The sequence below is a fragment of the Ostrea edulis genome, chromosome 2 (genome assembly GCF_947568905.1).
Source record: "Ostrea edulis chromosome 2, xbOstEdul1.1, whole genome shotgun sequence".
Lineage (NCBI taxonomy): Eukaryota > Metazoa > Mollusca > Bivalvia > Ostreida > Ostreidae > Ostrea > Ostrea edulis.
The window spans coordinates 92098883-92112014 of NC_079165.1; the positions used below are offsets into that span (position 1 = coordinate 92098883).

Genomic DNA, 13132 nt, shown 5'->3' on the forward strand with positions numbered 1-13132 from the left:
AGGAGCAGCCAAAAGGGGACGCCAACACCGATACAGGATCTCATTCTGCCGTACCATCATCTTCAAGGAATCATTCTATCTTACTACCATCAGGATATGGAACCAGCTGCCACAATATATCGTCATGGCTACGACCCTAGAGTCCTAATTAAGACCAGGATCCAGGGATCAGAAACACCAGAAGTAGCAGAGCATGATTTTACCAGATTTTAAACTTTAAATAGCGGCATGGAGTTCCACCCGCACACGTGCTTTTTAACCCAATTGAGACAATGCCTTAGTAGCGGCCCTTCATGTTAATTAGTGGAAGAGGAAGAATTCAGAACCGGAAAAAATGGTTTATCATATCTAGTCATTTGGGCATTATACCCCTGTAATTTTTTCAGTCAAATAAAAAAAAACTAAGATGCATTTTACATCCCACCCCATAATTCTTATAGAAAATGTTAATGTTGAGTACACTAGGTCAAAAGAGTTTGGTTAATGCACTTAATTCATAATTTCCTAATTTTGACATTTCAATCAGTACACTATACTATCAGGACATTATACCATCGGCTCCCGTAACAATAAAAATCAATATCCCTCGTCTTTCTGATTTTTAAAGAGAAGGAACCATTAAAAGAGTAACGATGTGTCAATATTCAATTTATTTATCAATCCCTTGCCTCCCATGGTTTGTGGTTTGATATGATTTATATTCAACTCGCGTGAGTTTTCTAAGAGAGATATATTAGTTGCCCAATTCAAAATATTCATGTAAAATTCACTTAACCTTCTAGCATGAACTACATTGATAGGGTTGCAAAGTATTTTACAATGGTTTTCATTTGATACATCATCATTTGAATTGTAGATGTTCAAAGGGTATTTATATATATCTTATATCTTTATATACATATTTAAAGCAGTCATATAAAAAAAATGTAACCCGTCTTCAACAGTAGTTTTAGAAAACTGACAAAAATAACATTCTTTTGGAATACATGATTTTGAATATCTATGCAAAAAGTCTTGTAATTCATAGCTCCTTCTAATTTTACTGTTAAAAATAGCAATATTCCAGGTAGTTTGTCACACTTGTTTTAAAGTCTGAAATCCAAATTTCAGAATCACATAAAATGATACCTAGAGCAGAATGATGTTTTAATAGAGTTTTTACAGATAAGTTATCATAAAAGGGTAAGGGATGTTTAGTTGCATAAAAAAACTTTCCATGCACGGTGATCTTGTCTGGTTTCTGATCCGCTCCTCTCGAGTGGAGCGGATCAGAAACCCTGGACTTGGGAAAGATGGGTGATCTAAGCAGTTCGGCTGCGTATTTAAGTTTACCATTACAAGTGAAGCTTATTTCCAAATATATATATTCACCAATGTAAACGCAGATTAATGTTCAGGGCGTATGAAAAGCGCGGGATTTAACAGGATGTGACGTTACAAGCACACAGCAACGATAAACAACATGGACGTCGGATTAGCCAAAAAGACGTGAAACCGTGAGGATCAAAGCGTCCTTCTCTCGTGAAACGCTTGAAAGGATCACTATAAACAAAATGGATACAATATCAGAGGAGTTATGACTGTGATGTGAATGACAATGAAACTTTTTGTGTGATTATTAGCTAACTTAGGCGTAACTTTAACTGTCTGAACGGACACCTGTTTGTTTGCTAAAAAGATTTTCATGATGGTTGGAGGGAGCAGTGCTCTAAATCTCTCGCTGTTAAGCCGAGGTGTTGGCGAAATTACTAAAAATGGACATGAAAAAATCGACGTTGTATTCGAACCTCAGGTAATTTACAGATAATGTACAGATAACGGGAATGACCGTCTTCATAAATAATAATAATAAAAAAATCTTGAAAATTCTGTTAATTTTGTCTCCACATCTTTTGAAACACAAGACCAGTTTGATGTCAACCTGTCAACTTAGAATCCGTCTCACTGATTTTGTTACATGTATGCTATATTAATGGGTGTGAAAATTTAAAAATATATCGCTCCGAATAATTCAGATTAGAAAGTAGATTAGGCCTAGTGCAGAGTATATGATTAGTTCCACTTATTTAGTTAGAAATCTTGGGTCATGAATAATAGATGTGAAAATAAAACCCTGGAGAGAAGACTCAATTTAAATGCCTTGTTGTGCTAAGCTTCAGTATAGAACTGTTCAATAATGCATGCCAGCTCATTAATGGTGGTTAAGCATGAAACATGAAAACTTTTTTCCAAATGATACAGAATCTTTTTTAAACCTGCAGTGATTGATACTCGTAGCAGTGTAAGGTCCTAATTACGAGGTTATGAAAGGGGTATGTTCTTTAAATTGAGAAATTAAATACATATTTTACAAGTTACCAGCTGTTTTGAATTAAAGTTGGCATGAATAACCCTTCATATGAATTTATCAACAATTAATTAAATTTTTTCCTCAGATATGATTGATTTGTAGGATTAACGTACAGGTCTATGCCAGAATGATATTATGATCCCCAAACAACCACATTTAGTTACTGTCTCCTAACTGAGGATTATAGAATGATATTCAGATCCCTAAAACAACCACATACTGTCTCCTAGCTGAGGATTATAGAACAATATTCAGATCCCTAAAACAACCACATACTGTCTCCTAGCCGAGAATCATAGAACAATATTCAGATCCGTAAACCAACCACATACTGTCTCCTAACCGAGGATTATAGAAAGATATTCAGATCCCAAAACAACCACATACTGTCTCCTAGCTGAGAATTATAGAATGATATTCAGATCTGTAAAACAACCACTTACTGTCTCCTAAATGATGATTATAGAATGATATTCAGATCCCTAAAACAACCACATACTGTCTCCTAGCCGAGAATCATAGAATGATATTCAGATCCCTAAAACAACCACATACTGTCTCCTAGCTGAGAATTATAGAATGATATTCAGATTCCTAAAACAACTACATACTGTCTCCTAGCTGAGAATTATAGAATGATATTCAGATTCCTAAAACAACTACATACTGTCTCCTAGCTGAGGATTATAGAACAATATTCAGATCCCTAAAACAACCACATACTGTCTCCTAGCCGAGAATCATAGAACAATATTCAGATCCGTAAACCAACCACATACTGTCTCCTAACCGAGGATTATAGAAAGATATTCAGATCCCAAAACAACCACATACTGTCTCCTAGCTGAGAATTATAGAATGATATTCAGATCTGTAAAACAACCACTTACTGTCTCCTAAATGATGATTATAGAATGATATTCAGATCCCTAAAACAACCACATACTGTCTCCTAGCCGAGAATCATAGAATGATATTCAGATCCCTAAAACAACCACATACTGTCTCCTAGCTGAGAATTATAGAATGATATTCAGATTCCTAAAACAACTACATACTGTCTCCTAGCTGAGAATTATAGAATGATATTCAGATTCCTAAAACAACTACATACTGTCTCCTAGCTGAGAATCATAGAATGATATTCAGATCCCTAAAAACAACCACATACTGTCTCCTAGCCGAGAATCATAAAATGATATTCAGATCCGTAAAACAACCACATACTGTCTCCTAGCCGAGAATCATAAAATGATATTCAGATCCCTAAAACAACCACATACTGTCTCCTAAATGATGATTATAGAAAGATATTCAGATCCGTAAAACAACCACATACTGTCTCCTAGCCGAGAATTATTGAAAGATATTCAGATCCGTAAAACAACCACATACTGTCTCCTAGCTGAGAATTATAGAATGATATTCAGATCCCTAAAACAACCACATATTGTCCCCTAGCCGAGAATCCTAAAATGATATTCAGATCCCTAAAACAACCACATATTGTCCCCTAGCCGAGAATCATAAAATGATATTCAGATCCCTAAAACAACCACATATTGTCTCCTAGCTGAGAATTATAGAATGATATTCAGATCCCTAAAACAACCACATACTGTCTCCTAGCCGAGGATTATAGAATGATATTCAGATCCGTAAAACAACCACATACTGTCTCCTAGCTGAGGATTATAGAATGATATTCAGATCCCTAAAACAACCACATATTGTCTCCTAGCCGAGAATCAAAGATTGATATTCAGATCCGTAAAACAACCACATACTGTCTCCTAGCTGAGAATTATAGAATGATATTCAGATCCCTAAAACAACCACATACTGTCTCATAACCGAGGATTATAGAAAGATATTCAGATCCCAAAACAACCACATACTGTCTCCTAGCTGAGAATTATAGAATGATATTCAGATCTGTAAAACAACCACTTACTGTCTCCTAAATGATGATTATAGAATGATATTCAGATCCCTAAAACAACCACATACTGTCTCCTAGCCGAGAATCCTAAAATGATATTCAGATCCCTAAAACAACCACATACTGTCTCCTAGCCGAGGATTATAGAATGATATTCAGATCCGTAAAACAACCACATACTGTCTCCTAGCTGAGGATTATAGAATGATATTCAGATCCCTAAAACAACCACATATTGTCTCCTAGCCGAGAATCAAAGAATGATATTCAGATCCGTAAAACAACCACATACTGTCTCCTAGCTGAGAATTATAGAATGATATTCAGATCCCAAAACAACCACATACTGTCTCATAACCGAGGATTATAGAAAGATATTCAGATCCCAAAACAACCACATACTGTCTCCTAGCTGAGAATTATAGAATGATATTCAGATCTGTAAAACAACCACTTACTGTCTCCTAAATGATGATTATAGAATGATATTCAGATCCCTAAAACAACCACATACTGTCTCCTAGCCGAGAATCCTAAAATGATATTCAGATCCCTAAAACAACCACATACTGTCTCCTAGCTGAGGATTATAGAATGATATTCAGATCCCTAAAACAACCACATACTGTCTCCTAGCTGAGAATTATAGAATGATATTCAGATCCCTAAAACAACCACATACTGTCTCCTAAATGAGGGTTATAGAACGATATTCAGATCCGTAAAACAACCTCATACTGTCTCCTAGCTGAGGATTATAGAATGATATTCAGATCCCTAAAACAACCACATACTGTCTCCTAGCCGAGAATTATAGAGTGATATTCAGATCCCTAAAACAACCACATACTGTCTCCTAGCTGAGAATTATAGAATGATATTCAGATCCCTAAAACAACCACATACTGTCTCCTAAATGAGGGTTATAGAACGATATTCAGATCCGTAAAACAACCTCATACTGTCTCCTAGCTGAGGATTATAGAATGATATTCAGATCCCTAAAACAACCACATACTGTCTCCTAGTCGAGAATTATAGAATGATATTCAGATCCCTAAAACAACCACATACTGTCTCCTAGCTGAGAATTATAGAATGATATTCAGATCCCTAAAACAACCACATACTGTCTCCTAGCTGAGAATTATAGAATGATATTCAGATCCCTAAAACAACCACATACTGTCTCCTAACCGAGGATTATAGAAAGATATTCAGATCCCAAAACAACCACATACTGTCTCCTAGCTGAGAATTATAGAATGATATTCAGATCTGTAAAACAACCACTTACTGTCTCCTAAATGATGATTATAGAATGATATTCAGATCCCTAAAACAACCACATACTGTCTCCTAGCCGAGAATCCTAAAATGATATTCAGATCCCTAAAACAACCACATACTGTCTCCTAGCTGAGGATTATAGAATGATATTCAGATCCCTAAAACAACCACATACTGTCTCCTAGCCGAGAATTATAGAATGATATTCAGATCCCTAAAACAACCACATACTGTCTCCTAGCTGAGAATTATAGAATGATATTCAGATCCCTAAAACAACCACATACTGTCTCCTAAATGAGGGTTATAGAACGATATTCAGATCCGTAAAACAACCTCATACTGTCTCCTAGCTGAGGATTATAGAATGATATTCAGATCCCTAAAACAACCACATACTGTCTCCTAGTCGAGAATTATAGAATGATATTCAGATCCCTAAAACAACCACATACTGTCTCCTAGCTGAGAATTATAGAATGATATTCAGATCCCTAAAACAACCACATACTGTCTCCTAGCTGAGAATTATAGAATGATATTCAGATCCCTAAAACAGCCACATACTGTCTCATAACTGAGGATTATAGAAAGATATTCAGATCCCAAAACAACCACATACTGTCTCCTAGCTGAGAATTATAGAATGATATTCAGATCTGTAAAACAACCACTTACTGTCTCCTAAATGATGATTATAGAATGATATTCAGATCCCTTAAACAACCACATACTGTCTCCTAGCCAAGAATCCTAAAATGATATTCAGATCCCTAAAACAACCACATACTGTCTCCTAGCCGAGGATCATAAAATGATATTCAGATCCCTAAAACAACCACATACTGTCTCCTAGCTGAGAATCCTAAAATGATATTCAGATCCCTAAAACAACCACATACTGTCTCCTATCCGAGAATCATAAAATGATATTCAGATCCCTAAAACAACCACATACTGTCTCCTAGCCGAGAATCCTAAAATGATATTCAGATCCCTAAAACAACCACATACTGTCTCCTAGCCGAGAATCATAAAATGATATTCAGATCCCTAAAACAACCACATACTGTCTCCTAACTGAGGATCATAGAATGATATTCAGATCCCTAAAACAACCACATACCGTCTCCTAGCCGAGTATTATAGAAAGATATTCAGATCCCTAAAAACAACCACATACTGTCTCCTAGTCGAGAATGAGAATGATATTCAGATCCCTAAAACAACAACATACTGTCTCCTAGCCAAAGGTTATAGAAAGATGTTAAATTTCCCAAAACAAACACATTTAACTAAGTACTGTCTGCTGAAAACAACCACACTAGGCTGCATTGTACAAGATGATATTCAAATGTCTAAAACAAGATATAAATATTGAGTTTTACATGTACATGTATTGCCTATATGAAAAAGGCATAATTTTTGTCTATCTTGGTAAGAAATTGATATAATATCTAAATTTTTAAAAGTAATTTTACAATCAACAAATTATCTGGGCCCATGCAGTTGCACGAAGATGAGTTAAGTTTATCTGACAGTTAATGTTTAGTTAATACTATATATTAAATGTAAGTTAAGTTTAAGTGACAGTTAATGTTTAGTTAACACTATATATTAAATGTAAGTTAAGTTTAAGTGACAGTTAATGTTTAGTTAACACTATATAAATGTAAGTTAAGTTTAAGTGACAGTTAATGTTTAGTTAACACTGTATAAATGTCAGTTAAGTTTAACTGACAGTTAATGTCTGGTTAACTATCTGTTAAAGTTAACTAACCATACTGCAATTAGGGCCTGTGTTAAAGGGAGAAAACTTGGAAAAATGTCATGATGAAATATTGCTGTTGTTCATTTATAGGACTACTACAACTTTGTTAATGACTCCAGAAGAATTTATCTGCCACCCATACAGCCCTCTTACGCTTATGATGAACCGTCATTCTCATTATCACGAGCGTCCAAGAAATCTGTCCAGGAGATCAGCATGCCAAAGACATTCACCACCAGAAAGGGGGCACTCCTTCTCTTTTCTGAAGACATGGCCCAGCGCAAAAGACATACACACCACCATGTTCGTAAAAGCCATCTGGGTTTTGATGACAGAGAATCACAGCTGTCAAAAAGTGCTGATGAAATTGACCTGAGAACTGTAGATGATCTGGCAAAATCTATTTTGTCCTTCGGTGCTCAGGTAATCCCACGAATAATACACGATTAATTCAGGTAATCCCACGAATAATGCACGATTAATTCAGGTAATCCCACGAATGATACACCATTAATTTAGGTAATTCCACGAATAATACACGATTAATTCAGGTAATCATACAAATAATACACGATTAATTCAGGTAATCCCACGAATAATGCATGATTAATTCAGGTAATCCCACGAATAATGCACGATTAATTCAGGTAATCCCTTGAATAATACATGATTAATTCAGGTAATCCCACGAATGATGCACGATTAATTCAGGTAATCCCACGAATGATACACGATTAATTCAGGTAATGCCACGAATGATGCACGATTAATGCTAGATACCCTTCAGCCCTTAATATTTGATCTCATTGTTTAACAAATCAATAAGGTAAAACTTGCAAGAGATGCAAACTTCCAAAAAAGATAATACTAACTTTGAATATTGTACCAGTGTAAATATATGTAAACTTTTAAGTGAATTATATATTTTGAAACAATGTATTTCCGCTTGACACAGGATCCAGACAGGGAGGAGGGTGTATATCTCAAATTTGTTCACGGAAGACGGAAGAGGGATTATTTTGACAGGCAGATCCGACCAGGATTTTCTGCCAAAAGATATTTGTCCTCCTGGACCAAGTGCTGGGATGATAATGTCTTAGAAAAAGTTATCAGCAAAGGTACAGCTAATTACATCAGTATGTAAAGCGTGTTGCAGTCAAGAATGAACATTTTAAAGACATTATAATGCATGGTGAATTGGCACTGTTTTTTAAAAATATATTAAATGGATCTGGGTGCTCACCATTGTGCATCTTCAGTAATGAAGGTTACAATCCTCTTCTCTTCTCTTCAGTAGCGAGGGTTACAATGCTCTTCTCTCCTCTTCAGTAGTGAGGGTTAATTACAATCCTCTTCTCTCCTCTTCAGTAGTGAGGGTTAATTACAATCCTCTTCTCTCCTCTTCAGTAGTGAGGGTTACAATTATCTTATCTCTTATTCAGTGGTGAGGGTTACAATCCTCTTCAGTAGTGAGGGTTACAATCCTCTTCTCTCCTCTTCAGTAGTGAGGGTTACAAGCCTCTTCAGTAGTGAGGGTTAATTACAATCCTCTTCTCTCCTCTTCAGTAGCAAGGGTTATAATCTTCTTGTCGCCTCTTCAGTGATTAAGGGTTAGAGAAGAAAAGTGGATTTTAACAGAGAAGAAAAGTGGATGGTACTAGAAAAGAATTTAAGTGTATTGTTACAGAAAAGAAAAGTGAATTGTAACCCTTGGTTAGCGATGATAACCATTGTAATGCTGTACAATGAATTAGCGTACTCATCAGAATTGAGTGTAATAACCTTTTTTTTTTGCTCAACAGAAGTTAAACTCGTGCTACCCCACATGTCCTCTTGTCAGTTTGATGGTTTGAGGAGTATGTGATGATGTTTGTTTTTTTTTTACTTCTTTGTAGGGTATTTGACAGAAAAATCCCTGTTTTATTATAACCCTCTGATGCCCCATCTCCAACGTCGACTAAATGACGATATGTCACATTACCCCACTCCCTACAAACTAATGAGGAGCATGTTAATGTCGCCCGGAAGCTTGTCTGGATACACCTTCTACCGAATCCGACCCGAGTCTGCAGAAACCATTAGTAAGTACCAAAAAAAATTTGTAAAGTCGAAAGTGATATTTGTAAAAAAAAATTATCTTATAAAATCTTTTATCTCATAGACAGATGTCACCGTAGGTAAAGTGACAAATATTTTGACAATGTGTGGCTGTTGAGGCTACAACTGCGGGTTCTATATCATGCTAATGCCTACAGTATCACAAAAAAACCCACTTGCTACCAATTTCAAATGTTTTAACTTTTGAGCTTGAGATAACAATGAACTGAGGAAAGTACCTGTACTTTAATATTACTAACAGACTAAAACTGTTGTTGAACTTGTTATAGGGTTGAAAAATCATGGTATAAAAGGCGTATGAATGCAAGTGAAAAGTGTTACTGATGCTATGTATAGACTTGAATGTCTTTACCTGGTTTTTGGGGGAGTGAAATAGGAAACACTCATATATTTTATTTTGGTCTATGTGTAAATCATTACTGATATTATGTATAGACTTGAATGCTGTTCATTCTAACAGTGACCCAGGACGTCGATATTCACGGAGTACCTCCAAGCCAGGGGGCCTCCATTAAAGTCATCAGTACCAAAGATGGAGTGCAAAGGGAGGTAACTTATGGCAGTCTGGACAAGAAGGCCCAAGAGGAAGTATTGACTGATCTATTGGTAAAGAGCGCCGTTCACTATGCCATGAAAAAACAACAGGTTAGTTTCTGAGTGTATGCAATGATTTAGTTATACATACTGTTCGTGTATCTCAAACATCGATATTTCAAATACCATGAATATGTCGAAGTGAGTTGGAAGTCCCAACTACATATTCACTATGTATTTTAACCTCAATATCTGTAATCCTTAGATATCTCAAATTTGTTTTGGCTCCATGAAGTTCAAGATAGCAAAGTTTGACTGTGGCATTTTTCATAATTGCATCCTATATCAACGAAAGGTCACTTTAAATCAGCTTTAAAGCTAGGCTGATATAATTTGACAGAGAACTGATGCGATATAAAAAAAAATTGCCATGTTATGATTTTTATATCATGGTTATCAGAGAACTGATGCAATAAAAAAATAATGCCATGTCATGATTTATATGACAATGACACTCTGGATTTGACGATTGTGACGTTTATGATGTTGTGATGTCCTTGTCATGATTTATGTGACAATGACACTGTGGATTTGACGATTGTGACATTTATGATGTTGTGATGTCCTTGTCATGATTTATGTGACAATGACACTGTGGATTTGACGATTGCGACGTTTATGATGTTGTGATGTCCTTGTCATGATTTATGTGACAATGACACTGTGGATTTGACGATTGCGACGTTTATGATGTTGTGATGTCCTTGTCATGATTTATGTGACAATGACACTGTGGATTTGACGATTGCGACGTTTATGATGTTGTGATGTCCTTGTCATGATTTATGTGACAATGACACTGTGGATTTGACGATTGCGACGTTTATGATGTTGTGATGTCCTTGTCATGATTTATGAGACAATGACACTGTGGATTTGACGATTGCGACGTTTATGATGTTGTGATGTCCTTGTCATGATTTAGGAGAAGAGTGTATTGTATTTTTTGATAAAATCAGGCAGTGTACTTCATGTATTTTTGGCTTATTTGAAAAGGGCATACGAACGGTGTATTTTCTATTACTTTATAATATACCTAGTACACCGAATCATTGAAAATTGGTATATTATTGTGATCAGAATCTTTGAAATTGTTTGCCAAAGAGAAGGACAATTTGTATTTAATATATAGTAGAACAAGTTTCAGATGAACACTCATGAAAGATTCCTTTAAGACATATCTAGATGTACTTTCATTGAATTCTGCAGGAATATCTAGAGGACAATCTGATAAGAGCCATAGAGACGAACAAAATCCACGAACTGTCCGAGGGTCAAGAAACGCCAACCTCCATGCCACAGTTTAATATGCAGGAAGCTGTTGAGGTAAGAAGCAAATACATCTCTTCAGAAAAGCACCTAGCTGGTGCAGCGGATGAGATTGTTAATTAGTAGGTCAACAGTTTGATTCCAGGTATCGTCAGTGGATACCATGTGGTTTGTCCTTGGATAATCATGCAGTTTTAGGTTGGTAAATGACAAACAATTGATGGCTTTGTGGGAGGAGATATGTCTGTCACTTGAACCTCATAAGGGCTTTCTCCCAGGGACCTTTACAATATTAAAATGTTGACATTTCTTGGTTTAATGATAGATCAGATCAACAGTGTGATTTCTGGTAGTGTCAGTCGATTCTGGGCACAGTGTCCTTGGAGACAGATTTGTGTCGAGACTCGGTGAACCCAGCCGTCCGGGGTATTGCTGATTCTCATGATCCCATGTCGAGGAATCAAAACTTTTATCTCAGAACAATCCACAAAGTAATTGTTTACATGCTATTCATTGCATCTGGTATGTTGTTGTTCTTAAACCAATTAAAAAGTACATGAAATTTGCTTATTATATTTCAGTACCTGATCATTAGTTAATCAAAACAATATGCATACATTACTTATTTGCATTGTTTATTTTTTTACTTTAACCTTGAGTAAGTCAATACAATTCCCACTACTGAAGGTCGAACATTTAAATCTTTGAAGATATGTCAAAACATTGATATGTTGTGTCGTTGATTGTTATCAATGAATGGAGATGTTTATCTCATTAATTATCATTTGACTTATATCTGATCAGGACAAATGCAGGGGCCTTGAAAATATATCTCACAGATTCAGAAATTGTTTTGAAGTCAAATTGTATACGAATTGATTTATGATTGAAGAATTTGGACATTCACATTATAGATGTGCACTGATATGTGCGTCAGTGTAATTTTTTATGCTCCCGAGATCAAATATCAGGAGGTAATACTGTTTTGGGTCTGTCTGTTGCATTGCCTGTCATTACAAGGTGGGAACTTCATACTCTGTAAATTGAAAGGTCAGGTCAGGGCTGTGTGATAATTGAATTTGACCACATTCTGGGCAGTTTCATAAACATCTTTATTTTGTAGAAAATTTATAAACTTGTTTTGTATTGATTTACAAAGCTTTGTTTATTGTTATTCCAAGAATCCACTTCCTTTATGGCTAAATATGGAATAAGATTCAGTATACTAACACAGTGCAACATTTGATCATACCGTCTACTGTCTTTTTCCAATTAATTCAAATTATGTTGTTTTGATTCAGTTTTGAGATTACCCGAGTCATTCATGTCACTTTCCTCCTATATTGTGCCTATCTTGCGTAGGCAGTGTTGCTTGTTGTTAACTTTGGATCATTTCTGTGTTCTGTTACTAGCATATTCGGAAGTAGTGGAAAATGAATTTCACGGTCCCTTACACTCTTAAAGAGGTAGGGGGTGGGGGTAAAACCTATAAGAATAATGCAATTTTAAAACAAGAGGCTCATACCATGGGTCATTTCACTAATCTGAACAGTATCATTTTCCCGATATAAAACTTAAAAACCTGATGGTGGTCCTCCTAGTAGTTATGGTTGAATCTAAATATCTATACACTACACGAGAATGCTTGTATATCAATATGGCAAAGAATGATAATTTATAATTTATCAGTTAACTTGTCAAACTTATAACAACAAACAAACTAACCCATTAACTTCTTGTATCCTTGAGAACATTTTTTAAAAATATATTCCAATTAATTTGATTTATTTTCACTCGT

The 13132-nt window shown here is 35.6% G+C and overlaps 1 protein-coding gene across 45 annotated transcripts in view; it reads left to right on the top strand.

Annotated features, from left to right (window-relative positions):
• The first annotated feature begins 1436 nt into the window (after nucleotides 1–1436).
• The window catches only part of LOC125679245 (titin homolog), a 62675-nt gene continuing 50979 nt past the window's right edge, over nucleotides 1437–13132 (top strand). For 36 of the 45 annotated variants that reach the window (XM_048918299.2, XM_048918297.2, XM_048918301.2 and 33 more), the window contains exons 1-6: nucleotides 1443–1792; nucleotides 7444–7776; nucleotides 8309–8471; nucleotides 9249–9434; nucleotides 9932–10116; nucleotides 11275–11391. In XM_048918299.2, the coding sequence (XP_048774256.2) occupies nucleotides 1685–1792; nucleotides 7444–7776; nucleotides 8309–8471; nucleotides 9249–9434; nucleotides 9932–10116; nucleotides 11275–11391 (1092 nt within the window). In that variant the 5' untranslated portion in view covers nucleotides 1443–1684. Of the gene's footprint in view, nucleotides 1793–7443; nucleotides 7777–8308; nucleotides 8472–9248; nucleotides 9435–9931; nucleotides 10117–11274; nucleotides 11392–13132 lie in introns of all 45 variants that reach the window. The other 9 variants (XM_048918295.2, XM_056155481.1, XM_048918306.2 and 6 more) reach the window with 1 other exon arrangement.